Here is a 25,818-nt window from a genome sequence, read left to right on the forward strand (position 1 = left end):
CCGCAATTACAGCTACAAAGAAAAATGCCAGCATGGAGCACCTGCGGCACTCTGGTGGAACAATTTTGTTAAACTTTTAGTGCGATATCTGCCTCTGCATTAGATCCACCACTGTACAGACATTTTAAAGACTTGTGTGATTATCATGTGATGATTACGCGTGCGTTACACTTGCTGCACTTTCTCCACCTAGCTGCAGTGCTGTGACCACGGTCTTTACCTGCCTCGTGCAATTAGCAACCTTTTTCAACATAACTGAAGGGTCAAGCCTAGTTCCTCTGACTAGAACTTTGTGACCGACATAACATACTTCAGCGGTGGCTAGCCCTCCCAGCACCCAATCATGAGAGCCACTCATGCTGTGCCACATGATGTCAGCATCTGAACTTCTCATTCTCCCATCATGTGCTCACACCACGGGCAACACATCCCTCTGTCCTGTTTGTATGTGCCTGTGGTTGTCTCACTCACACTGCCTGATTAAGTGCCAACTTGCTGAGCAATACATCTTTTCTCGGCTAACAAGAAAGCCCTCTGAACAATCTTTTGCAATTTCAGCGACAGGACAATAACATATGTGAATCATGCAAGGCTCGAGTTGTACAATGATGGGCTTCCTACCTGCACAACGCCGCCCATCTGGCATCAGTGATCTTCCAGGGAAGCACTGGCAGTAGATGGTACCATTTGTGGCAACCACACACTGGTCCTCACAGCCACCATTCAGTGTGGAACAGGGGCTTAGTGTGCCTAGACCAGAGATGCATAAATTGTACCTTATACATAAAAACAACAGTTATAAACAGAAATATCAGGAAAGCAAAAACAACCACAAATGCATACCAGTAAACTAATATTAATCAGTATGGGCTAGTCCTAAAGTTCCACTGTGGGCTATGCGGAATGTTGTTTTGTAGTAATTCAGATTAATATACCCAAGGTTCTGTGTCAGTAAATGAGTATTTTTGCCCAAATCAAAATGTGGTTATAGCAAGTAAGAAAAGTCTTACTACGAAAAATAAAAAAGAGGAACAACAGACATATGTAAGGTAGAGGAAACAGAGGACTCTAAAAAAAAAAAAAAGTGTGACTATCGTTCACAGGTAGCTACAAATAGCTTAAGTGGCAAGTTGTACACCTGCTAGCCTCCCACTAACGTGCACAAACTCAAAAACTTGTATATCAGTTATTACTGCACCTTACAAAAGTTTCTTGCAGGAGAACCCTTCTTGAAAAATATGGTACTTTAAAAACACAAGTTAACAATAACATTTTTGACTGAACACAATTCAGGAGCCCTTTAATGTTCAGCTGAGTTTGCTATAACTACATCACAGTGTGGAAATCTATCACCACAAACCTCTTCATTGTCCTCTTTTAGTAGCGTGATTATTTGTTTACTAAATATTTTGGCACTTGGTGCAATCTGAAGAAGCTAAAAATGCAACATACTTCTAGATCCAGTTAGCAAGGACCACTGAATGTTGCACTATAACTAGAGATTCTCTCCCACCCCTTGAAAAGAAAAATAATTACTGCACGCATTTGCACAAGGGCCATAAGCAACAAAGCTTGTGCCGACTGTACTGGTAGAACACTAGGAAAACTTTAAAAAAGAAAAAAGAAAACCCCTAGCCGAGGAGGAGGAGGAGGACGACGACTCACAGTCATTGGTGTCATTGGCAACAGCAATGATGCCCATAGGTCGCACAACATTCTTGCGCAGCACCACAACGTCAGCTCCTGTATGCTTGTTGGCACGCAGCACAGCGTGTGCCACCCAGTCGGTCCAGAACACGAAGTCCCCGTATACGGCCAAGTCGAAAGGATGTTGCGGGTGCTCGCTCAGCAACACCTGTGCAGGTGATGTGCGGGTAGTGAGAACAGACAGTGAACGGCTTGGCACAGGTAATCCATAGGTCAGAATGGGAGCACCCAAACGTCAACTGTTCAACGTCAACTAAAGATTTTATATTTGCTTCAATAAAACAGATAATTTGTTAGATCAATGTTTGTTCAATTGTATATGAACTAACGCAGGATTTCCCAAACTTTCTGGCCATCGAGAACTGTACCAGCTTTCAGATAGTACCAAAGAGCACCATTAGACTTTTTTTTGCCAGGTAGGCGTACAATAATACAGACAGACTGCTCTCCGAAAAATTCTGCAAGAACAGCACAACCTTCAGCAGCTACACATCATATGCCTGGCAACGAAGACTACCCCTTCAACTCATTTTTGGCTTATGAATGCTGATTCGTGTGCCATGGCATGATGAGGGCAAGTGCTGCACTGCACTTTCTCTTCACCTACATTCAATAAAGAAGGGCAAGGGCATTGTGAACTGCAGTTACACTGCCCTTCTTTCACTTTCCTTCAATCAATTTGTTGCTCATTTAACATTGCCTCAAAACCCTGTGGCACCACTCGGCACACTGTAAAGTCTGCTGGTATTCCCCAAGGCCAGAAAGTTTGGAAACCATCACAGTGGACAACATTCATTATTTAACCAAAAATCCTTATATGTGGTGCACTGTACAAGAAGCAAAGTGACTGGCAAGAGAATTCCTCAAATGCAGTTTGCTTTCTTTCGGAATGGGAATTATACTTACGTGACGATCCCCGCCATTGAAGTCACAGCGTTCAATTTTGTCTAGACGTGCGTCAGACCAGTACAACTTCTGCAGCTGGTGATCAATGGCAATGCCATTGGGCATGCGAATGTCGGTCGTGATGACTGACTCCAGCTCGTAGCCGTTGAGGTACGACTTTTGGATGCTTGGGTGGTGACTGTTCCAATTGGTCCAGAATACCCGCCTGCATAGCAAGGGCCAAGCCCTTTAATGGCACATTCCAGAAGTGTGCAAGAAGAATAAGGGCATCCGAGGGACTCAGTTCTTTTGTTAGTTATAACCACAGTTTCAGTGGTGCGTCTTCAAGAGTAGTGTGATTAAAAGAACTAATTCCTTTAAATTTTGTGAAGTCATTGTGTTGATGCACCTGTTCTTTTCCATGGTAATTTTCAGACATAAAACGCATTTAGCCTTGCTACCTAAGGAACGAGTGATATCCTCTGTGGCAAGCTGAATAAATGTACCATATTTAGTTAATTATTATTATTGTTCATGTAAACATATTTAAACACCATACAGAAAAGTGGGCTGGCATTTGACCCCTCTTGAAGAGAAAACAAAACGGTAAGGAGAAAGGAGATTTTAAAAAAAAGGCAAAAAGAACAGGAAAGTGTCACAACATGCCAAATCATCAGTGTCGTGTAAGATCCCCGCACTTTAACTTCATAGCTTCAAAATTTATAAATGAGGTTTCACGATCAGACTCACATCAGCACACGCACCAGAGTAGGCACAGTTCAGTGACAGTGACAGAGAAATATAGAAAAGTGAATAATGATACCTGGTCAGATATTCTGCCTACCAGCTGCAGCGAAGTACGTGGTTCTAGCAGGTTTTAACAGGCTCTTTCTGTGTTTCGAAAAGAGCTCAGTCTTTTCATTTCACCCATAACTCATTTAAACACATACTGCTCTTTTATGCTACTATTATGCCTGCTTTTTGGTGTTTCAGATGTGTAGGACTCACCCTATTATATGATAGCACCGTATCGTGTAGGGTAGTATAGCTCACAAGGTCATTATCACGGGATGTGACTGCTTCATGTTGAGGCCTACATTCAGGGCATTGCAGACAGGTCTGACGCTTACGTGGAGCACAATGAAGAGGAAAGCTATGGGTACATGCTGCTGCAGTTCTAGTAATGATGGAATTAGGGTTTTGTTTTGTTTTTCTTATGTCTAAAAAATAAACAGCAATATTGTGGCAAGCAGCATAGCGAAGGCTATTAACGTAGCCAAAGTGCAGTCAGCATAGACATAAACTGTGCACAAACAAGAGGTCGTGGATTTAAAGGTCCTGACAACTGTCCAGATAGGGCTGTGAGACATTGATGGAAATGAAATTACCATAATCTATAGTGGTATAGTCCAGCATGCTGTTCGCTATTTGAGTAGGAATTGCAATTTTAAAGTGGCAAAGAAAGTCTCAAAACCACTAAGTGGTGCAGCCTGGCAGTGAAGTCTTGGTACTTCAGATGTAGTAGTACACGAGATTACTATACGTAAATCGGCCAATATTAAGTATGGCATCTTTATTGCTTAAAATTGCAGTTCACATGTATATTATTAGGCTTTTGTGTTTCATTCTGTGCGTATTACATCAAGTAAAAAATGAGTGCAAGCTTACAAGCGATGCTGCCTTTGTGGTAACAAGTGGAGCAGCAGAGCAGGACAGCTGTACAATGTATCGCAGCACACATGAGGGTTGTTGTATGCAAATGAGTTTGCGAGTTAGTACCTCGAGTTCAGTGGTCGCTGTGAAATACAAAATGCCACTGAGAAATTGCACCGTGAATGGGCGCCAGCACTGCAATAACAAAACTTAGCTTGGCTTGGATAAAAAAAAAGCCTGGTGCATGGAGCCAACAAAAGCATGGCGTTCGAGATATAGGTTTGTGTTACTCAGAGGAAGCCGTCACTGGGGTGTAGAGCCGGACACAATCTATTATTGTAAAAATAATTCAACACTTCATAAAACATAAATCACAGGAACATCAAATTAATAAACAAAATATCACTTTCTTAGAGCAAAAGCCGCACTGGTTGTCTGCTCCCCATCAATGCCAGTGAATAATCGCTATCACTCTCACCTATCACTATTTCCAGCATGTTTCTTGAGCACAATTACATCCTCAATGCAGATAGAAAATTCTGATAATAGATGTTTCACAGCGCTCTCCACATTACCACTGTATGATTGGACACTCATACCAGTAAGCTTACTGCTGCACCAGAAAAAACTGGTACCATAAAAATTGGTTGTCAGCCCCTTTAACACTTTTTCAGTAAACAGAATTTATGCGGCCTTTGGTTGCTTTTAATGCTGCAAGGTCACAAAACCCGTAAGAAATGATTTTCTTGGTCAGATCTGTCAACAAAAAGTGAATGCAAGGACAGTTAAAATGGCTTCTGTTCACTTTCGGAAACAAAAAGTTGCTCAGGGGCAGTAATGAGGCCACTCGCTAACATGGCTGGCATGACAGAGCAGCTCACTTGATGCAGCTGCTGACGACAATGCCTCGAGGCTTGTCTTCAGTGCCAAGCTTGACAATCTTTTCAGGAAGGGCAGTTGGGTCGGACAGGCTGACTCGGCCGACAGAGGCATCCCTGTGGCTGGTCCAGTAGAGTTCATTGTTCACAGGCTCATACGCAAGGCCTTCAACTGAGCCTTGCTCTGGAAAAGCAATGTGCCCCAGAGCAGCACTGTGACTGACTGATGCCTGCCACAAATGTTTGCATGCCACTCTTTTGGAAAGAAGTAGCTGGAACAATACTAGGCCACAATTGATGTGCCACTTCCTCCCCACAATCACAGAAAAATATTACATTAAACATGAACAAAAGTGTCAACTAGGTATTTCTGTATACATAGGACAACAACAACCACACACAACAGCTCTTTTGCAGCAGACATAGAAGTGCACTGGAATCCTGATAACCTTAACAGGCTTAATTTGATCTCATGGATAATTTCTACCAACTACCCAAGCACAGGCTGTATACAGAGCATAACTTCTCTAGTATGTTTCCATTTCAGGCTAGTTGCTGGTTTATACATCTACACTTCAAAACAAAAGTTATACCCCAGATTTTTTTTTTATAATATAATAACCAATTTAACGAGAGGAAAGTTTGACAGTTCAATTAGTTCCCTGTAAAGAGCACATGTCCTCCCCTAGCCCTGTATGAAGAGAGAAAAGCTGAAGGATAAATGTATAAGTAGTTAATAAATTATGTAAATACAGTAAGCATAGAGATTTACACTTCCAGTGTGTGAAGGCAGGCCCTAATGAAGCATGGACAAAGAGAAAAAATAGACTGTGCACTTTACACTATATGCATTACATTAAAACAAGCATGACTTATACACAGATTCTCACTTTTGGAGCTACAACACCCAACATGCTGCACCGCAGTGTCAAGTAATTACATACAAAAGGTGTCGTACACCACCAGTTTCTTACCATTCACATTTCATTTCAGTGTTCCTGTAGCCCTCTTGAATGATATCATGGAGTACACGAAACTCGCACTCAAGAGGTCAAAATGTCTTAACGTCTATGCCTAAATTGATGTTTCACAAGACAGTGGGTCAGTTCAGTGGGTCAGCTACTTAACACATGTTCACACATGAAGTCCAAATCTACGTGGCACAAGTAATTGTTCCTGGAAAATAAACCTGTTACACCAAAACCTCGTTAATTTGGATTTTAAGGGACCGAAAAAAGAAAAAAAAGTGTCCGAATGAACCAAATGTCGAATTATTGAGGTTATCAAGAAAACAACAAGCAAATACTTGCCATGTGAACACACGTTTATTTACAGAATGAATCAGCAAATCCTGTTTTTATTTCGCACGAAAGCAGTGCAGAAGCAGCAATTCTCGTTGTCTCGTGATTGATTAGTGCTTGCAATGGCAAAGGCCACGTGACTTCCTTTCCAGCATTGCTGTGGAGCATACTTTCATCTGTGACATGCTTTTTTTCACTACCGTGCACACATCCTGATAACTTTTTAGTCAGTAAGCTGGTCACCAACAGATTGTCCATCCATCGCGATATAGCCTGTGCTCTTACTTCTCGAGAGCTTTGCACTGAGTTAGAACAAACCGACTGTTTGCTGCAACCACTTTAGATGAAACCACGGCCACAATCGACGTGATGATGGATGGCGACCTTACAGTTTTGAAGGCACACGGCCGACACATGCACCGAGTCAAACCGAAACTACCATTTGCTGCGACAACTGCAGACGGAACCGCGGTCGCTATCAACACGATCATGCATGGAGGCTACACAGTTTTGAAGGCACGTGGGTGTCGTGGTGTTATGCATGGCAGTAAATGCAAGAACAAAGGCTTTCAAGGCACAGAAAGGGACGACATGTTCCAGCGGTGCTGTCATTCCCGTGTGATTTCCGCTGATTACCATGGTGATGAGGAGCCACTTCTTTCAGGTGGATGTCAGTGCTGTTTTTTTTTGCTGTTTTGCATTGCACATTTCTGGCGCTCCGCACTCGCTGAGCTCCGAGAGTTATTTAAATTAACTGATGTGTGGCCAAATACGTCCGAATTAACAAGCGTTTGATTGAACTAAATAATTTAACAACAGCTGCAGACAGGCTACCCGGTGCATTGCAGATTGACGGAAAATAAGCGCACAGGTAGACACACACAAACAGCCAAGAACAGCACCTGTCCTGTCCTGAACAGCGCCTGTCCTGTGTCTTTCTTGGCTGTTCATGTGTGTCTTCCTGTGCGCTTATTTTCCATCGCACTAAATAATAGATACGCCTGCCAAGACGAGAGAATGGGTCCAAATTATCCAATTTTCCTAATTATCGAAAGTCAAATTAATGAGTATACCCAATCAGACTGCTCATATCTGTACACATTATATAAGTAATAAACAAAATTTCGAAAGTTACCTTGTTTTCATCACTGAAAACACACTTTATATATTTTTTCCAGAGGACTTGCCACAAGGCAAACGGGGAATAAAAGAAAATCAAATATAAGCTTGCAGAAGGATTTAAAAGCGGACGAGTTGGAACCTATCCATTCTTGGACAGCACAATTAAAAAACGAAACACGAGAAAGAATATAGGGCAAATGCTGGACCAGTATACATTGTAGTGCTTGTCCTGTATTCTTTCTCATGTTTTGTTTTATATGTGTGCTGCCCAAGAATGGATAAGCTTGTAACAAGGGGTATGCGAATATCTGAACATTTAGAATATTATCGAATATTATATTTGTAATATTCGTTTTTGATTAAAAAACGAGGTATTTGAATATATTCGTCTGGATACGAATATTCGAAACAAGTTGAGTATATTGCTGGCTGTGCGGGAGCAAACATGGCTCTTAGCGTTTATTTCTGTCTAATCTAAGCAAGTGTGCCTGATTTTGTGCTGAATTTTGCGATAATTTTATCCTGCTGGCGAAATTTCACCTGTAAAACCCGCTTAGCCACTGGATGTCTCAGTTTTGCAGGAAAGCCAGCCTCTTAATAGCAAGGGGCACGGCTTTGTGAACAGCGAGGGTGCATTCTTTTGCAGGTTCCACCACCAATACCGAGCTTATTGCTTGACAGCAAATGCGATAAGTGGCGATTGGTACAGGGTCAACAGGTACAGGTACAGGTACAGGTACAAGTACAAGTACAGGTGAGTTTACAGGTAATTGATGCAGTATAATAAGGCACAGGTTGGCGAGAGCAGACAACTAGAGGAAATTACTGTTTTCTAAAGCTAATATAAGCTAAATACACAATCTTTTTGTACAACCGCTTACTAGTTTAACTTCTTTGCAAATGACAATGTAGTTTCAAAGTTCCAACCTGTTCAAATAAACCAACTTGCTAATAAATGCATGTGCATATCATTACATGATATTCTATGCTAAATATTCGTATTCAATTTCTATTCGAAAATTTTGATATTCGCATACCCCCACTTGCACCTCTGCATCCTACAGCAACTGCAGCAATGTCTCTGCAAACTTATTGTCAGTCAACCAACGTGTGCAGTTTGAAAACACACTTGAAGTGACCTCAACTTACAAGAGAAAAGAAAGTCACGTGCAAAGTGGCAAAAGAATAAGGTGAAGTCAGCTTACTTTGTACAAGAACGGTGTGGCCAGAGCCATTGAAGTGAACGCTGTTGATGCTACCCCCGTTGGATGTCTGAGTAGAAGATGCGGCGCTCAGAGTAGTCAAAGGCAAGTCCAATGATGTTGCGCATAAACTCCGAACTGGAGATGCTTGGAAACGGTGCATTCAGGTTCGTCTCGTCCATCATGTGAATGCTGTCTATAGTGCGCACCCGCGAGAACATGACAAAGGCTTCGTAATCTGCATAAGAGGAGCAGAAAACAAAGTATAGGTCAAATTGTCCACAACAATAAAGTAAGCTCACAAAAGCTCCAGTGAAAAGAGTTACATATAGTGCCCCCCCCCCCCTTTTTTTCTTCTGGAATCTTGAGTAAATCAGCTCTGTGCAAAGTACGTGGTCACTAAAAAAACAGTCTGCAAACATGAAGAACTACATACCAGCAAACACTTTCTTTGTCCTTTTTCTGGATAATTATGACCATGCGGCTAAGGTGGGATGTTACTCAATATCTACAAGTTCATTGAAATTTCTTTTTTTACGCTGTTATTCAAATGAATAACTACTATTAGGTAGTGTCAAACCATCTCATATCACAGTGCAAGAAAAGTGCAGACAGTGAATGCAAGAGAATGTTGATTTAATATAGCAGTAATCTGTACAAATTTAATCTGTGACTGCTCTCTTAATTAGGCTGTAATTTTACCCTCCTCATTTCTTTGCATGCACTTACGCGTGCGGCACGGGTTCTCGAGACAAAAAAAATCGAGAAAAAAATTTATATTTTTAGAACGGTATTTTGGAATTTCTTACTATTATTCTACCCCTTCGCCAAATTTTGTGCATTCTAAATCAATATTTTAGCCGTAATATAAATTTTTCGCATCAGTGTGGGCTAAATATAAGCCAAAGTTTTCGTAAAAAAAGCGCTTTTTCCATGGCGCGTGACGGCCCCCGCAATCGTTCAGTCGCGCCGACTCATATATTGTTTGAAAGAGCAGTCTCTCGTCTTCATTTTCCTGCCACCACCCAGCTCTGTCTGCACATTTGCAGTGAAGAAATTCCGCCTCAAAAAGAAGACCCAATGTATGCTGTAATTGGTCGACAAAAGCATGTGACCCTCAGCTAGCCATGCCACTGGCTAGACTGGCGTCATCTGCATCTCTCCACGGCCGCTCCGCACATGCCGTGCACAACTTTGGTTGATGCCATGATGTGCGTGACATGCCGTGCGTGACTCAGGTTGATTTCATGCTGGAAAAGTTTATTACTAACCAATGAAATGAAACTCGAACTTCCTTGTTTAAATTTTGCATGCGAGACACAGTACCATTGTGAAATCATAGATTTAATAGTACTTCCACATATTTCATGCGTTTTTGCGCCTGAAAGTTAGCCAAAATTTACCATGTTGAGTCTTTGTGTACTTTCACGCGCAATGTAACTCTTTTTTTATTGATAAATTATTAACTACTCCAAAGCAGACTCGAGTGACTGTGTAGCTCAATTTGACGAAACAAACCTTGGCAAGTTCGTCCATCGGGAGCCACTCGGCCATGGGAGCAAGCGCAGGTATGGCCGTTGTCTCCCTTGTACAGGCACAGCTCCTGGCAGCCTCCATTGCCCACACTGCATGGGTTGTTCGTCTCTACAAGAAAGCCGACAGAAAAAAAAAAATTTATCAAGTGCTTGAATCACCATCGCAGGGTGGTGCCAGTTCATTATATAATTAAACCTTGATAACAAACTTCAATATAATAAAATGCTCATTATAAAAAAGTATTTATCTTTTTATAACTTCTTGTTCATAGGACACCATGTTTTTAGAACCTCAATATACAAGGTGTTCATACACGATTTTAAAATAACAAAATTTCACTGCCACTGCAAAGAAATATCAAGACAAATGGAAACGTCTGCGGATGCAGATGGTCAAATGGTTGAATTACAAGCAGCTGCTTTCGAACATCGAACACCACCTCTCCAATTGCGCGCTGCAACCACCAAAGCGGCCATATACAGTTGAAGTGCAATAAGATCCTATCGTGCCGTGTGCGCTGTATGCTTTGCGTGCAAGTGAAAGTGTACGAGGGTGAGCCAAGAAGGATGGTGGCTTGAGTGATCTTGTGGTAACACCATCAAGCGCATGCGAGGGGAGCAAGTAGGGGAGCAGGTTGGTGTACATTCCCATTTCAAGTGTGGCCGTGATTGTGCATGGCTGTCAGTGTGGCCGAGCACATACGTAGCCCACACGACCTGTTTCAGAGGTAACGTGCCACATGTGCAGAGAGCAGACATGCCAAGATCAAGATGGCGTGGCATGCTGTCTTGTTTCGTACTGGAGGTTGCTTGATCTCAAGTTTCAGAAACACGTGAAGTGAGAGGCAGATGAGGCTTATGTACCCCGCTGACGGTGCTTTTCATGACAGCATAGCCACTGCAAGCTACAGTATCAGCCACGGGGGCAGAGTGGACGCGAAAGCGTGGCTGGCTTAGTTCCGTACCGTCAGTGTGAAGATATCGTCGACACGGCAGGAAACAGTATCTTTTGTTGCCAACTCTTAAATTCAACAAAATGAATGTTTTTCTCAATCAAATTTGTTTTTTCCAATTGCTAAATAATTCAGAAAATTTCCCGACCCCTTCTGTGTAAGAAAAATCAATCATAAACTGTACTTATTTGCATAATAGCTTGAATTTCAATGTAACGAAATTTCGATATAACGAAGCAAATTGCCGTTTTTACTGACTTCGTTATGTTGACGTATAACTGTTATCTTTCTTTTTCTTGTTTGCTAGACCCTATGTACAGCATGTATTTTACGGACAATAAATGCAAACGGTGGTTAGTTGGTGCATTGTCCTGTTCTCGCTGTGTTCCATCTTTGTGTTGTTTACCCATCACGAAACACATAGGCAAAGTTTTGGAGCACAGATTATGATATAGCACTAACTAGCACAGATACCAACAATGCAAAATTAATATGCCACAGTGTTTACCACACTGAAAGCACTCTCGAGCAGTAAAAGTTGGAGCATGAGACAAATCATACAACTCACCTTGCTTCGGTCGTGTGTGGAAAACTTGCAGATCCTTGATTGAATCTGTCAAGTGGTTCACCAGCATTTCCTCAAGGCCTGGGTCATGCTTTTTGACACGGAAAATAGATCCATCCTCACGATGGCTACAAGAAATACAAAAAGCTTTTTTGCACAGCTGTAGCCTTTGGCAATGGGATTCACAGTAAAAAGTTAAGTTAACCAAAGAATGTGTCTTGAACAATTGTTTTGAGGAAAATATAAGTCTCTATATGAGCTGACACCTAATGAGAGCAGTAGAAGCTGACATAAAGAAAGAAATCCACAGAAGGACACATTTCTTATTTTGATGTCACCACACTGCGATATTACAGTAGTAACGCATTGCTCAAAAGTTTGGGAACTGTGGTGTTGTGAAAATACACGAATTTCTAAAAATTAGTTTCGAATATTATGCTATTCGATATTCACTTTAAAAAAATTTAACATTCGACTCTTTGAAGTGCAATGATTATAGGGGTGTGCGAATATTCTAAACATTAGAATAACGAATAGAACAGTAACCATTCATTAATGCAAACATTTTTCAAATACTTTTAAAATATTTCGAAGTGCCACCTGCATCCAAATAAACATAAAGTTTGAGCAATAGTACAGCAAATTTTCACCCTCGCAGGCATAGTATAGACAAAAAAACACGAAAACTTGAGTAGTGGGGCAAGCTGCATCACTTAGGGAGCCATATTTTACATGCCTTATAGTGATCATTCCCTCTCTCTAAAGAGTGCTGTACATGTGAAGAAACCACTTGTCTGCTCCCAATGCTCCATTTGTGCTTTTAACGAACAACGCTTCATAACGTACTATGTCATGACAGAAACTTGCTAACTTGGACAATACTGGGACGTGAATGTAATTTTATATTGTGATAACGGCTGTTCATTATTGGACAACTATTCTATATTCGATTCAATTCCCTTCTGGCCACTTACTCGATTCATATTCAAATCAGCCTCAGAAATCACTATTTGCACACTTCTGAATGATAGTTTTATATATTCAGCTTTGCATCAATACAGTTGTGTTAAGCGGTGAATCAAATCCGATGTGCAGTAAAGCATACAAAGAGTGGAACGGGGCACTGTAATGAGACCAAGTACACATTCTTTATACACTAATGCACGTGCCGTCTCCGATCACATTATGTGCACTGATCCATCTAATAAGTCTGAGACGTCTATTCAGAATAAAAGCATTCGTTTGCCATTATATTCTGTTTATGCTTTGTCTAGTCACTGCAATAGTCTACATTGTGCATTGTTTTACTTATGTGCTCTTCTCATAAACTTCCTACGTGCACAAGGGTGGTTGCATCATGCTTTGCTTTCATTAACCCCTTTCTATCTTCTACATCTAGTTAACCAGTTTTAGTGCACTAAATTTCGGTCTCATTCTTTTAGAGAACAAGTAATTAATTTCAATATGCAGTGGTTCCTATGCATACGAGTTTGCAGCCATTTCTCTGTACAACTATTAAATATTCAATTTACAAATAGTCGTCCTAAGCACTATTTGCTCGAACTGAAAATCTACATTTGCACATGCCTATAGAAATGTTGAAAGTTATTGTTCCAGAACATGGCCCCAGTTACCTAAAGGTTTTCACAAGTGAACACGGAAATTTCGTGTAATATTGTTATGAGCCACCTGTCCTGCAGACAAAGAAGACGTTGCATAGCAGACAGGAAAGAGGACGAGCTGTGCCCTGTACCTCCAGCAAAGATGTTACGGGGAGATGTCACAAAGGATTTACATACAATATTTACACAGTGGCAGCGAGTGGCACTACAACAACAACGATGGTGGGGATTGGATTGGATTGGATTTCCTTCTTTGATGGCGCGTACTCACTAAGGGGGATTGGCCAAGATGTGGATGGTATTAGGAAGATGTTGGTAGTACAAAAACTGGTAAAAGTGTCATGTGAAAACGGATAAAAATAATGTTTGAAGAACTTAAGAAAAACGCCTTGAAACAACTATGGATTCCTCCACGGCTGAGCAGACATACCTGTGGTAGTTAGCAAGAGAGGAGGCTCCTAGAGAAAGGATATTTAAAATGGAGAAATTTAAACCAAGTTGTGTGAACGTTGGTTCTAACATGTTTTTCCTTAAAGCAGAAAAACGGCGGCAGAATAAGAAAAAATGATCAATGGTTTCATCTACTGCACAGAATGGGCACAGAGGGGAGGGTACCAGACCTGCCCTGTGGCGATAAAAGTTTAATAATGGTGTTCGACAGCGTAACTGGGTAAAAATTACTTCAGTTTTTCTGGTGTGAAAGGAATTTTTGTGCCAAGGGAATAGGAGGTGTCGATATACTGAAAAATTTGCTGTCACTGGATTCAAAAAGTCTAGATAAATTGCATATCTCCTGTACCCAGTAGTAGTTAGGTAAGCTAATGCCGGAAGTAATGATAGTACAGGGCCATTGAGGGCCACTCTCGTGAGACTGTCAGCCATCTTGTTCATGCATACGGTAATCCCTTATGACCAGGCACCCAATGTAATCTAATTAAATTTACGTGGTCAGGCACTAGAAAATGCAGTGTACGTAAAAGGCTAGCACCACTATTTGTTGTGAGCGATGTACACAAAGATAAAGAATATATTATTATCATTACTGTCAATATTGATTAATTTAGCTTACATAACGCTAATACTACAGCTAGAAATTCAGCCTGAAATACGGATAAGTAGTCCGGAATCCTAATTGAGAATGACCAGTCTAGAGTAGGAGCTAAATGCCAATTCCCGATTTTTTTCCACACTGTGAGGAGTTTGTTGCGATGACTGTATGTATACCTAAACTCAATAAATGATCCTACAATAGTCCATTTAATATATTTTGAGATATATATTTTGCATTGTTAGGGTAGATGTCATCATAGCCGATTTTTAGACTCTGTCGCACATCACAAATAGGTGGCACCTCCCAAATACGTACATTTAAGGGGTTAATCAATGTTTGTACAAAGACCACCTGTGGTGTATGAAACCGGGGCCAGTGTACTGGGGCTGGTGCCACAGCTCGTCCTCTTTCTTGTCTGCTATGCAACATCTTCACCCACAGGACAGGTGGCTCATAACAATAAAAAGAAAGAAAAATGGCTGTCAGTATCGCTTAACTTCTTTCATCTCTTGCTGTCTGATGACTGCCTCAAACATTACAGCTTAGCAAACAGAGAGTGAGGGCTGTACAATAAGGGAAAGACGGAGACTTTTTGAAACAAGAAAAGCAAGCGGGCTGAATCAGTGGTGAGTATGGCCAAGACAGCTGCTTACTATAAATGTGCTTTCTGAAAACTCCTATTAGGAGTACATGATATTAAAATCTGATTCGAGCTTGAAACATTCTTACTTGCTAAGCAAGTAGGCAAGTAGCAAGAGACTTACGTGTCAGCCCAGTAGACATAACTGCCATGAACTGTAAGTGAAAAAGGGTTCTGGAGAGGACGATGCGAGTCCTCCGTGTCTTCCTCCTCTGTTCCCGAGGGTGTTGGAAAGACAGTCTCACGTCCCGTGCCATCCATGTTGACCCTCTCAATTGTGTCGGTGCGCGAGTCGCACCAGTAGAGTTTGTCTTCTTCAAAGTCAATGGCCAGGTCATTCACTAGCTGTACTGATGCATTGACAAGGAGAATGCGGTTTGAGCCATCCAGAGCTGCCCGTTCTATCTTTGGTGGTACACCCCAATCACTCCAAAAGATATACCTGTGTGGTAGCAAAACAAGCAAAAACGAATGAAGACAAAGCCCCCACACTGCTGACAGCAAGTAAATGTACAACATGTGAGCTTTAGCAAAACATCATAAACATTCGTAAACATTGATCCCAGTCACCTTATTTGCCATGATCGGCTAGATTTCTTGAGAATGCTCTAGCAAAAGTTATGTTGCTAGAGTTCCGTATAAATGATGCAAGCTCTCTCACATGAAAGGTCATCGGCTCATGCTAAGCTTTCCAAAAATATTTCTGTGCCACAGTCAATACTGATCATGGCTGTGCACTTGCCAAATAAAAAAGGACAGTTCAAACTCCTAACTAATTTAACAACTACAGCTTTTCAAGTTATCAGAGCAGGTCAAATGCCTTAAAAGAATTTCATATCAGGTTAATAGCACACAAGTGCTGTTCCCTTCACTAATATCCAAACAAGAGAACATGCTGCAGCAAACAAGCAAGAACTTACCCTTTGTACGGATGCACAACAATGGCCCGGGGCTTATCCATGTTACCAGAAAGGAGAACATATCGGCCGGATCCATTGAGCCGCGACACTTCGATGACATCGTACGAAGGGTCAATCCAGTACATGTTGCCTACAAAAGCGGAAGTTTGCATGCTCATATACATGGCTTCATTTCAATAGATTCACAGTGTTCATAGTTATTCGTGCAACAAAGAACAAACCACTGCCCCATCCTTCGACCTCATTTGTGCTCAATTAGCCAAACAGATAATTTATAGAATGATTACCTGCTACCCAGTCAATTGCAAGTCCTTCAATGGCATCAAGACCACTAACAACAGTCTCTCGTCCAGTCATGTCTCTGTGGATTCGTGTGATGCTCCCTCCTTCTGAATCCACCCAGTAGATGTATTCTGAAAGAAAAATAGATGTGCAAAGAAAAAAAAGGAAGAAATCAGACAATAAACAAAGTTCAAAACCGAGTCAGCAAATCCTATGGTGCAGGCAAAAACAAGGTTCCTACAGACAAGCTGCACAAGAATATCTCATAAAGATGCAGCGGTGTTGCTGTCAGTTTGATACAAGGAAAAGAGATGGAATGTCCACAGTGCCTGCAGTGCATTAATAATTCCTAACGGTACTATTGCATAGCATGCGACTATAAAAAGAAAAAGGACAGAGCGCTCTTTACTCTTCTCCGTCTTTTTTCTTCCTACAGTCGCGTGCTACGCAATACCGCCATTATGAACTACGACCAACTCGCCTGAGCTTCTAGCCAAATATGCATGAATAAGTCCATGTTCATACTAACGACCTATACAGTAGGGACAAATTCCACAGACACATGCTCAGTCAAAAGGCAAAATGAATAGCTTGAGGAAAGTTTTAAAAAGTTTCCTTCCCATGCTTATCACTTAAGATAGCAGATAGTGAAAAACAAGCAGAAAGCCAGTTTACGCATCTGCTCTCTTTACCTACACCCATACATTAACTCATTATCACAGTCCCCACTTTGTTTACTAATATGCAGCTTGTTTACAGCCACAAAACTACCCAAAATCAAAAGCTTGACAGTGCTGTTGGCACCAGCCAGCTTCTATTTCTACAGTAAGAACACAAGTAGTTATTTGGCATCAGATGTTATATGTGCAGCTGTACTTGACTAGTGTAGCAAAAACAGTATCCAGACAGTCCAAAAGTAATCCGCATTAACACAAGCATTCCAGTTGTGACGCGCAAGGGCCGGGGCAAGCGAGCCCAAGACCCGCGACGAGGAGCCACGGTTCTCGGAGGCCAGGCGCGGGATCAAGAGTAGTTGACTGAGCGGTGAAGAGGTGGCGTGAGTGCGGGGAAGACAGCGGCGCGAGCGTGCGAGTGTGCGGGGAGAGAGTGGCAAACAGGGAGAAATCGGAGTGTGGTTGTGTGGTGGGGAAGGTTGGCGTTCGGGAAATAAAGCGGAAATTCAGGACGTGTGGCATGTCATCGATCGTGACACAGTTCACATGAATAAAAAAGTATAAGTAAATGTAATTGGGCTAGCTGGTCAATGCTTCCAAACAGAGAACTGCAGCACTGACAATGACACATGCATTAGAAGGATGTTAGGATAGATGGCTGTTTGAAGCAATGGCTTCACTTGACAAGAATTTGGGTGCACAGTGCATTTCAGGTCAACTAACTCTACCCAATGCTTGTTTTCTGTGCCTTCTTAGTTCCTGCATATATGACAAAACTGTCAACTTCATCCCCACCGCCCATACCCTCTCTCACTACAGTCTCTTCTATGCACATTCGTGACACACATAATTTCTTCCTACCTACTCAGCAACAGTTCTTCCCCTTCACCTACCATAGCCTACCTTTGCTCCTATATCCTTCAAAAAATCACAAACAAACCTCGGGCAGTAGTTAAGATGGAAAGCTGGGCTTGCTAGTTTTAATAGTCTCGCATACTTACAGTGCCAGAACACAGACACACAGCAAGAAAATTGGCAAGGAGAAGACACCGCAAGGATCAGTGCCCTTCCTGTCTTTCTGCTGTGTTTTAGTTTTCCAGTGCTGTAAAACCTCCAACCCGAGACAACTAACCCCTTTACAGAATTAATTCGACAGTAATATGCCTCTGCCACAATATATATATCACGCTTTCAAAACTGTCTTGTGGAGTATCAAGAAACCACAATGTGACTACCAACCATCAACAAAGTCAATAGATGTTGCCATGGAGACTCTGGAGATGGGAGCCAGCACACGCTCAGATGGTAATGATGACAAGACCAAGGAGTTGCCTCGTATCTCATAGTTGATGGAGTACAAAAGGAATTCAGCGTAGCCTGAGGGAAAAAAAAAAAAAAGAACAATTTTAAGAAACACAAGGACAACTCAATTTTTGAAGCAGCAGACCTCTATACGAGTAAATTTTTCAGAGCATACAGAGTGCATGATCAATGCGACGCATGACACATGTTACAGCACAGAACAAATCTCTGACATAAAAAAATAAAAACGTTGATGCACCGAAGGGCTAACAACACATAATTTTTAACTTGTAGAAAAAATTTAATTCTGGGGTTTTATGTGCCAAAACAGCAATTTGATTATGAGGCACACAGTAGTGGGGGATTCGAGATTAATGTTGAACACCTGGGTTCTTTAACATGTATCTAATGCACAGGACGCAGGCGATTTTGCATTTCGCCCCCATCAAAATGCAGCCGCCATGCCCGGGATTCAATCCTGCACCCTCGGGCTTAGTAGCACAACGCCATAGCCACTACGCCACCACAGCGGGTACACTTGACGAAACTCCGATATGTATGTGCTTCTCACACTTATCAAGTACAAAAGTAGGGAAGAAGTTACACAAGGTATCTTAACTTTAAAGCAAAGCTAGTATCAAATGCAGGGCCCAAGGTCATCCACATTATCGTGACATCATGACATCCAGTGAGCAAACTTTGCTGATGCCATTTAGCAATAAGGCTAGGTATCGCAATAGTGGAGTGGGCTAGTGTATCACGACTTCATGTGACACACGCACCTCCTAGGTACCGAAACTGGTTCATGGCAAGAAGTACCACAGTAAATAATTTAGGACACTTTAACACTTGCCAATATTTTTTCTAGAGTTCCAAGGCTTGGACTTGCGTTTATTGCAAAAATATTGCAATCTGAAAAAGTTGTGTCAGGTACTTCTGTGAGGTCAAAGCAAAAAGGCACGATGAACTACACAGAAAATATGAACGAATGAGCAGCAAGCATCATAAATGTGCAGCAGTTCATAAGTGTGTATGGGCATGGATTATGTGCGCAGTACACAGTAAGTTTTGTCTTATGTTATGTGCAACATCTTGGGTAATTTTGTAGAGATGTGCAAAAGTTAGCAATGCATGCAGTAAATTTTCAGTTGGTCAATCAGTGTTTGTTATATCATCTCTGCCTGGTCGCTTATGCCTTTTTGCTGTAACTGCAATGCGTTAACAGCCCGCGCTGGGTGCCTGCCTGTTCTTTGTCCACAAGGTCAGAGATATTGATGTTGATTAGCAGTCAGTTACAATGCTGACTGCACTGAAACCTCTCAAAGTCGTTTTGAAAAGCCTCGGGTGTTTGCACAAACAATATCTGTGGAATGTTATTCTGATATATAATTAGTGAAGCTCTCAGTTCACACAATTTTTTTAATTCTTACCGACACACTTAGTCTCGTCACTTGGATCAGGCAGGAATCCGGTTGTGCACTTGCAGACCCTCGTAGTTTGTGATGTCGGCAAACAAAGGTGCGAGCAGTTTCCATTATTCTTGCTGCATAGATTTTCGCCTGAACATAAAATAAAACAGGCGGCCATGAAAAACAGACCTACAGTACAACAATGGCGCTTCATTTTCATACAGCATTAAAGAAATTCCTAGTTATTGAGGCAGCTGAATCAATCCACACACATCGTAGCCAATAAAATAGAAAAAGCTTCGCAAATTCAGTGATATTCATGGGCTTCATACACGCAGTAGTCTCGATGAGCAGAAATCAGTTAACTGGATTGCCATATAAATGAAGGGTTGGCCATCAGAGTTGGTTGGTACAATGTATTTCCAGAAATATAACATGGCAACAGCATCCTTCACTAGGGTGGACCCTAGTCATAGCTATCAGTCGAGGTAGCTTTGCATCTCATTTCTGTTATTCGATACTGAACTGTTTGATTAATTAACCGATTCCAAATGACCACAAATATAGTATGATAAGGAACTCTGAGCGTCTCTCAGAGGGTCAAAAGTAAATATCAAGATTATAATGTCAGCTAATGATGTGTAATTCTACCGCAAGCTGTGCTTTTTAAAGGCAAACATTTTGGCACAGCATGACATACAATCTGCTGCAGTGATTCATGCTGCCAAATGACATTGGAAGTCTTCCAGAAAGAGAAAAGGTAACAGTGCTCCTTACCAGTTTGTTGGCTTGCATCATATACAGCAAGTGCGAGCACAGTATCTGTGTTGTTGCGCAGGACAGTGCCATTTCTGGGGCTGCGCTTATCAGCAACATGTATGGCATAGTCAGTGGCCAACAGAAGCTGTGAACCGTAGATGGCGAGAGCATGTGGCTGTTCTCCACCCAGTGCCACATCCAGGCTCTCAACCACAGGATCTGGACTGGTCAGCAGCAGTCGCTGGACCATGCCTTGGTCACGGTTCACCCAGTACAAGTAGTTTGTTTCAAAGTCCACTGTCAAGCCTGCATTTTAAATCCCGCAGAAATTGAATGTTAAGGAAGTATAAAAATTTGCAGCAGACTTGTACGACCTTGCAGAATCAAAACCCAATTTACAGAGAAGCTGCTTACTTTGAGCAACTGTAATAATAGTTTTAGATGCCTGTAATTAAATCACGTACTTCAATGTGGCCTGCATATTAACTGTTCTGCTTGAAAACTTGACTGCATATAACGCTTTTTAGCACTTGTTAACGAATTTTCACGAAGGCAGTGATTTATCCACACACATTTCACTTCGGCAGACAATTGGCTATAGTGTACCCGCCCCCCGTTATCTCGGTTGCTTTCACAGTTCTCCATAGGCAGTCATAAATTCTGCATTGTTCTTAAAATACACATGTAAACCACACAAAAATACCGAAAATTTGAAAGTCCAATAATTATTTGTAATGCTGTAATGTAATGCTGGGAGCAGAAAAATTTCCGGACACATTGCAGTTAAAATGCCTCACATTTCTTCAAAATGTAAACGTTGTGTAATGCAGAGCTATATGGGACATTGGAAAACAGTGGAAAACGACAGTGTGAGGCTTTTAAGCACTTGCTAAAGAACTTTTTTACAAAACGCTGTAGTTGATGCACAATTTGTTTAACTTGGCACACAAATGTACTACTATAGCATTCTCCCCAAGTTCATTGATCTTGATCTTGGTGGCATTTGTAGTTGTGCCAGGGAAGCTGGCTAAATTTCGTGCTGCTCATAAAGCACACTCATAACGCTCCAGAGCACTTACACAGTAATTGATTGCAAAGGCCATAATTAACCCACACACATTTATCTTTGCTTACACATTACCCGTACCCCTTGATTTCATAAAATGTATGAACTGGATGGCTTGTATAAACCAAGGACAACTGAGAAATCAAGTACAATCATTGTATCACACAAGGAAACAGTACCAAAAGAACTAGGGTTCAATATTTATTTCCAAAGTGTACGTTCAAGCCAGAAACATGAGGCTTTGCCACACATTACACTTAAAACTTTCCATATTTTTGCCGAATCTGAATGTTTTGTCATGTACAGTTGTTTTAGGAGTTGTGGGGATGCGCGGCCCTCACGCGTCCCCTGATATGTTGGTTTTCCCGCACGGCTAACGTGGCCTGGAGCCCGCGGCGGTCGGAGTGGTTGAAGCGCAGCGTGAGAGATGGCGCGAGTGTTGCACTGCTACCGGCGGGGTTACTTGGGTGCCGGAGCGGAAGGCGCTTCCTCTTTGCTTTGGGACAGCAAGCAGTATGGACGTGCCGTGCCGCGCGTGCGCCGATCCAAGCTTCTGTGAGACCGTCTCGCGTGGCCGCCTTCGAACGCGCCACCGTTGGCGTGACCGTACACGCAAACGACCAGGCGTTGGGATCCAGCATGGGGCGAACATATTCGCTCGCTATCCGGTCGCGGTGAGTCGGACTTCCTAGATTTGTCGCACGCCCATCGGCATGTTTTGGGGATAGCAACTCGGCTAGCTGGCATTGATCTATGAAAGGTGCAATAAATGCCCTTGTGATTGTTTGCACTACTGTGTTGTCGTTCCTTTGTCCCAAGAGTATGGGAGGAGAACCCCACAGAGTATGAGAAACACTGCGAATAATGGCAATGTGACACTCTGGAACACTTGAATAAGTAACTTTCTACAATGCCTGTAAATAACTTACATAGATTAAACATTTATTGTTCGTGATTAACAACATACTTCCTACTTCAACGATGTATAAACACCGTGCCTTGCCTAGTTCTTTAAGGAGACAAGGGGAAAGCAACTCGATGCCTTGTATAGCAGATAAAAATTGGGTGAAGACGAGTATTCAGTAATTATTTTCAAAGCACATAATTCACCTACACACTTCAAAATTTCAGCACACGTCGCCCATAGAGGAGTCCCCATTTCCTCCAAATATGAACTCTCTGTCGTTCTTGGCCCTTTCAGGCAAGTGGAGAAACTTCTGAAGCGTTTCATTTAACTCCTCTAAATGGGAAAAAAAAAGGGTTTAGCAATGTTTATTTAATCCTTAACCTTAATTGACACACACACTTCAAAACTGGCCTGCATATTACCCTTATTATTGAGCACATTTTCTCAAAATATAAGCTTTGTGAGTTCTGTAGCTTTCTAAAAAAAGAACTGAAAATTGGCATTTAAAGTGTTTTAGCACTTTTATTTGCATTAACAGCTTCACTGTAAAACAAAAGTGCCACGTACACATGGCAGAAGATAATGAAGTACATGCTGCAGTGAACTGAAAATTTTATTGTTGATTTTACTGCTGTGTGCATATGAAAAAAGTTGGGTATAAGACATTAAAAAAAATATATATATTTGAGTCATGATGCTGAAAAGCTCTAAATAATTGTCTGTGCTTATGTTGAATATGAAATCCACTTTTTTTATCTCAATTGATTCTATGTAAACCTGTAAACCTGCTTAGTTCTCCAGGGAGGCTTGTGAAAAATCTGTTTGTCAATTTTTTCAAGCAGGTGTCAGTGGCCTCTATGACCAACCTCATTGCTCTGTCTACCCTAGAATGACAGCAGTGAGACATCAAAGCTGCACTCGGGTGTCTGATAAAAGTGCATCTGAACAAAACAAGAACTTGTGGTCACCGACAAGATGAAGAAACATTAAAATGCAGCATGCTGCATTCTTTCCTCATGTTGGAGAAAAGAGCATACAGATAGCCAGTGGTGTTCAGTGAGATTACGGGGCCTGTTATGGGTTCCAAAATGTGTCCTTTAAACCCCTCAACTGCCTCTACTTTTTCAACTATCCCTCAACAATGGCAATCAACTATCTACTTTTTCTTCTTATGATCATCTTATCACTTTCTCCCTTTCCTTTGTTCTTGTTACCCAAATGATGAGTAGCTGGCCAAAACACTGTAGTTCAGGCAAACCTCTCAGCGTTTCCTTTCCAACGTCTCTTGCTCTAAGCTTAAGACCAAGCTCTGCAACACCACACAATACTCACTTGTAGATCCTTCAAGCTTTGGGTTATCGAGGCGTGATGTTAGTGTCTTTCGTGATGACCCATCCATCTTCGCAACTTGAATTCTTTCATGGGGCACGCCATGGTCAGTCCACATAATCAGCCTAAAAGAATGTTATAAATGACTATTTAAGAGATGGTCCAGAAGCAGATAAGAATTAACTACTGGTATGAAATTGTCAGTGGAAGGTGATCCCACAGTGTGGCAAACTAGTGTGATGTGCACCCCTGCACAGTCCCGTCTGTGGAAGTCCAGCTACATCAACACATGTTATCCAAGGAAATGCATCACATTTCTGTCACAGAGCCACTGGCAAGTGGTCCCATTACGTCAGCATGAAAAGCACCTGCATGAACCTTGGTGTACGTGCAGGTTGCGCACAGATGGTTGCCATGGTTACACATAGCTGTAGCAGATTGCATGTCATCCTACACTACAGTGTTCTCACTTAAAAATGCACCAGCACAATTTTTTAATCGAATGGCTATTAACACAGTAATTACAGCGTGAAGTTTAAATTCCTGGAGAGTGCAATAAATAATTAATTACCATCAGCTTCTAATGTGACCAATTCAAAATGCGTACCAAGTGCAGCATGACTTTGGACATAAGCAAAAGGTTGGTTATGTCTCTGAAGCTGAGAATGGTGGTTCTGCGGTACCACCCACCACTAACATGCCTCCCAACACCGTGACGATGCCTCCGAAAGCCTAGTCCACTGAACGCTCAACAAGATAAGAGGCAAGGGAAGGTGAGAAAGAGCCCCTGCCTATTACTATTACCTGAGAGGCCATAGTAAAGGACCAGGTTTACCCTGTGGCAAATGCAAAGAAGCATACAGCACAATTCGGTAGTGCTCGCCAAGCTTTCAGTGACACAGTCATTATGTGGCCTTCAACCACCACAGGCTGACTGGTACATGCGTGAATGCATGAGCGGTTAGCGATAACATGTGACCACCATCTACAATTTCTGCAATGTAACAAGCACCCTGTTTCACATACAAGACTGCGCTGCCAATGGTATACATTGGGAACTGGTTACGTCCAGAGATGATGCAATTAATGATTTACTGAACTTTCAAGGAATTGAGTCTTCATATTATTATATAGTTTATGGAGCCGACAACTGCCTTTAAAGGAAAACAAAGTGGGATACTGTTTTAAAACCATGGCTGCACCCACATTACACATCCTTCGTTCACATAATATCTGTAATATTCCATAAACATTTTCTAAGTCACTGAGAGTCCTCCTTGGCTGCTCTATCTTTGTGGCCACATCATACGCATGCAAACACAGTAGTGCAGCACATGGTTTAATCTACAACAATTTATTCACTCGTTAGTAAGATGAACAGATTTACCGATAACCCAGCAGTTTCAATGTTGATTCCATCTGGGTAGATCTTATTTCTCTACATTGGTACATACAAGAATGCAGATTTATGGTAACGGACAGTGGGATAAAAGTTGTGTTACAGCAGCTTGGCTAGCCCTGCCGTGCTATAGTAAAACAAAGATGCTTCCTTTCCAAAGGAGTATGGTGCATGATCCCAATCTAGTGCCTCTTTCTCTATATCTCCTACCGTAAAAGTAAATGGCAAATGTTGTCAACCAGTGCACAAAAGAGAAACCAGTGCAGCAAAGAAAATTCGTTTAACATTGAAGCCCAAGATATGTTTTAAAAATCAAAGATGTTATTCTCACCCCAATGTGGGATGAACTGCCAGGGAACCCGGAGAGTCCAGGTTGGTATCGATAATGGACGACACATACTCGCCATCCAGGCTGCAAGCAAAGATGTGCTTGCCTGCCTCTCCATAAGATGTGAAGAACATGTTTCTTGAGATCCAGTCCACAGCAAAGCCATATGGGTTTTCGATAACTGCATGGAAGCCATAAAGCCATCAACACAGCTTAGTTTTGAGAGCATGGGCAAGTAGACATACAATATGTTTTAATCAGAGCTACAGATTTCAGTTTCATTATTGAAGTGTGAATCATCACATACAAATCTTCCTTTAAGATTTATT

General features: G+C 41.8%; 1 protein-coding gene across 1 annotated transcript in view; it reads right to left on the reverse strand.

The window, feature by feature from the left end:
* The window catches only part of LOC126541462 (prolow-density lipoprotein receptor-related protein 1-like), a 230,185-nt gene that overhangs the window by 107,972 nt on the left and 96,395 nt on the right, over positions 1–25,818 (reverse strand). Inside the window, 16 exon segments of the mRNA XM_050188197.3 lie at positions 622–750; positions 1,666–1,855; positions 2,614–2,818; positions 5,127–5,307; positions 8,752–8,806; positions 8,808–8,986; positions 10,267–10,392; positions 11,805–11,929; positions 15,239–15,556; positions 16,035–16,164; positions 16,322–16,447; positions 18,230–18,367; positions 19,723–19,851; positions 20,479–20,766; positions 23,766–23,887; positions 25,493–25,670. Coding sequence (XP_050044154.2) covers positions 622–750; positions 1,666–1,855; positions 2,614–2,818; positions 5,127–5,307; positions 8,752–8,806; positions 8,808–8,986; positions 10,267–10,392; positions 11,805–11,929; positions 15,239–15,556; positions 16,035–16,164; positions 16,322–16,447; positions 18,230–18,367; positions 19,723–19,851; positions 20,479–20,766; positions 23,766–23,887; positions 25,493–25,670 — 2,619 coding nt within the window.

Source organism: Dermacentor andersoni, chromosome 2, assembly GCF_023375885.2.
Source record: "Dermacentor andersoni chromosome 2, qqDerAnde1_hic_scaffold, whole genome shotgun sequence".
Taxonomy (NCBI): domain Eukaryota; kingdom Metazoa; phylum Arthropoda; class Arachnida; order Ixodida; family Ixodidae; genus Dermacentor; species Dermacentor andersoni.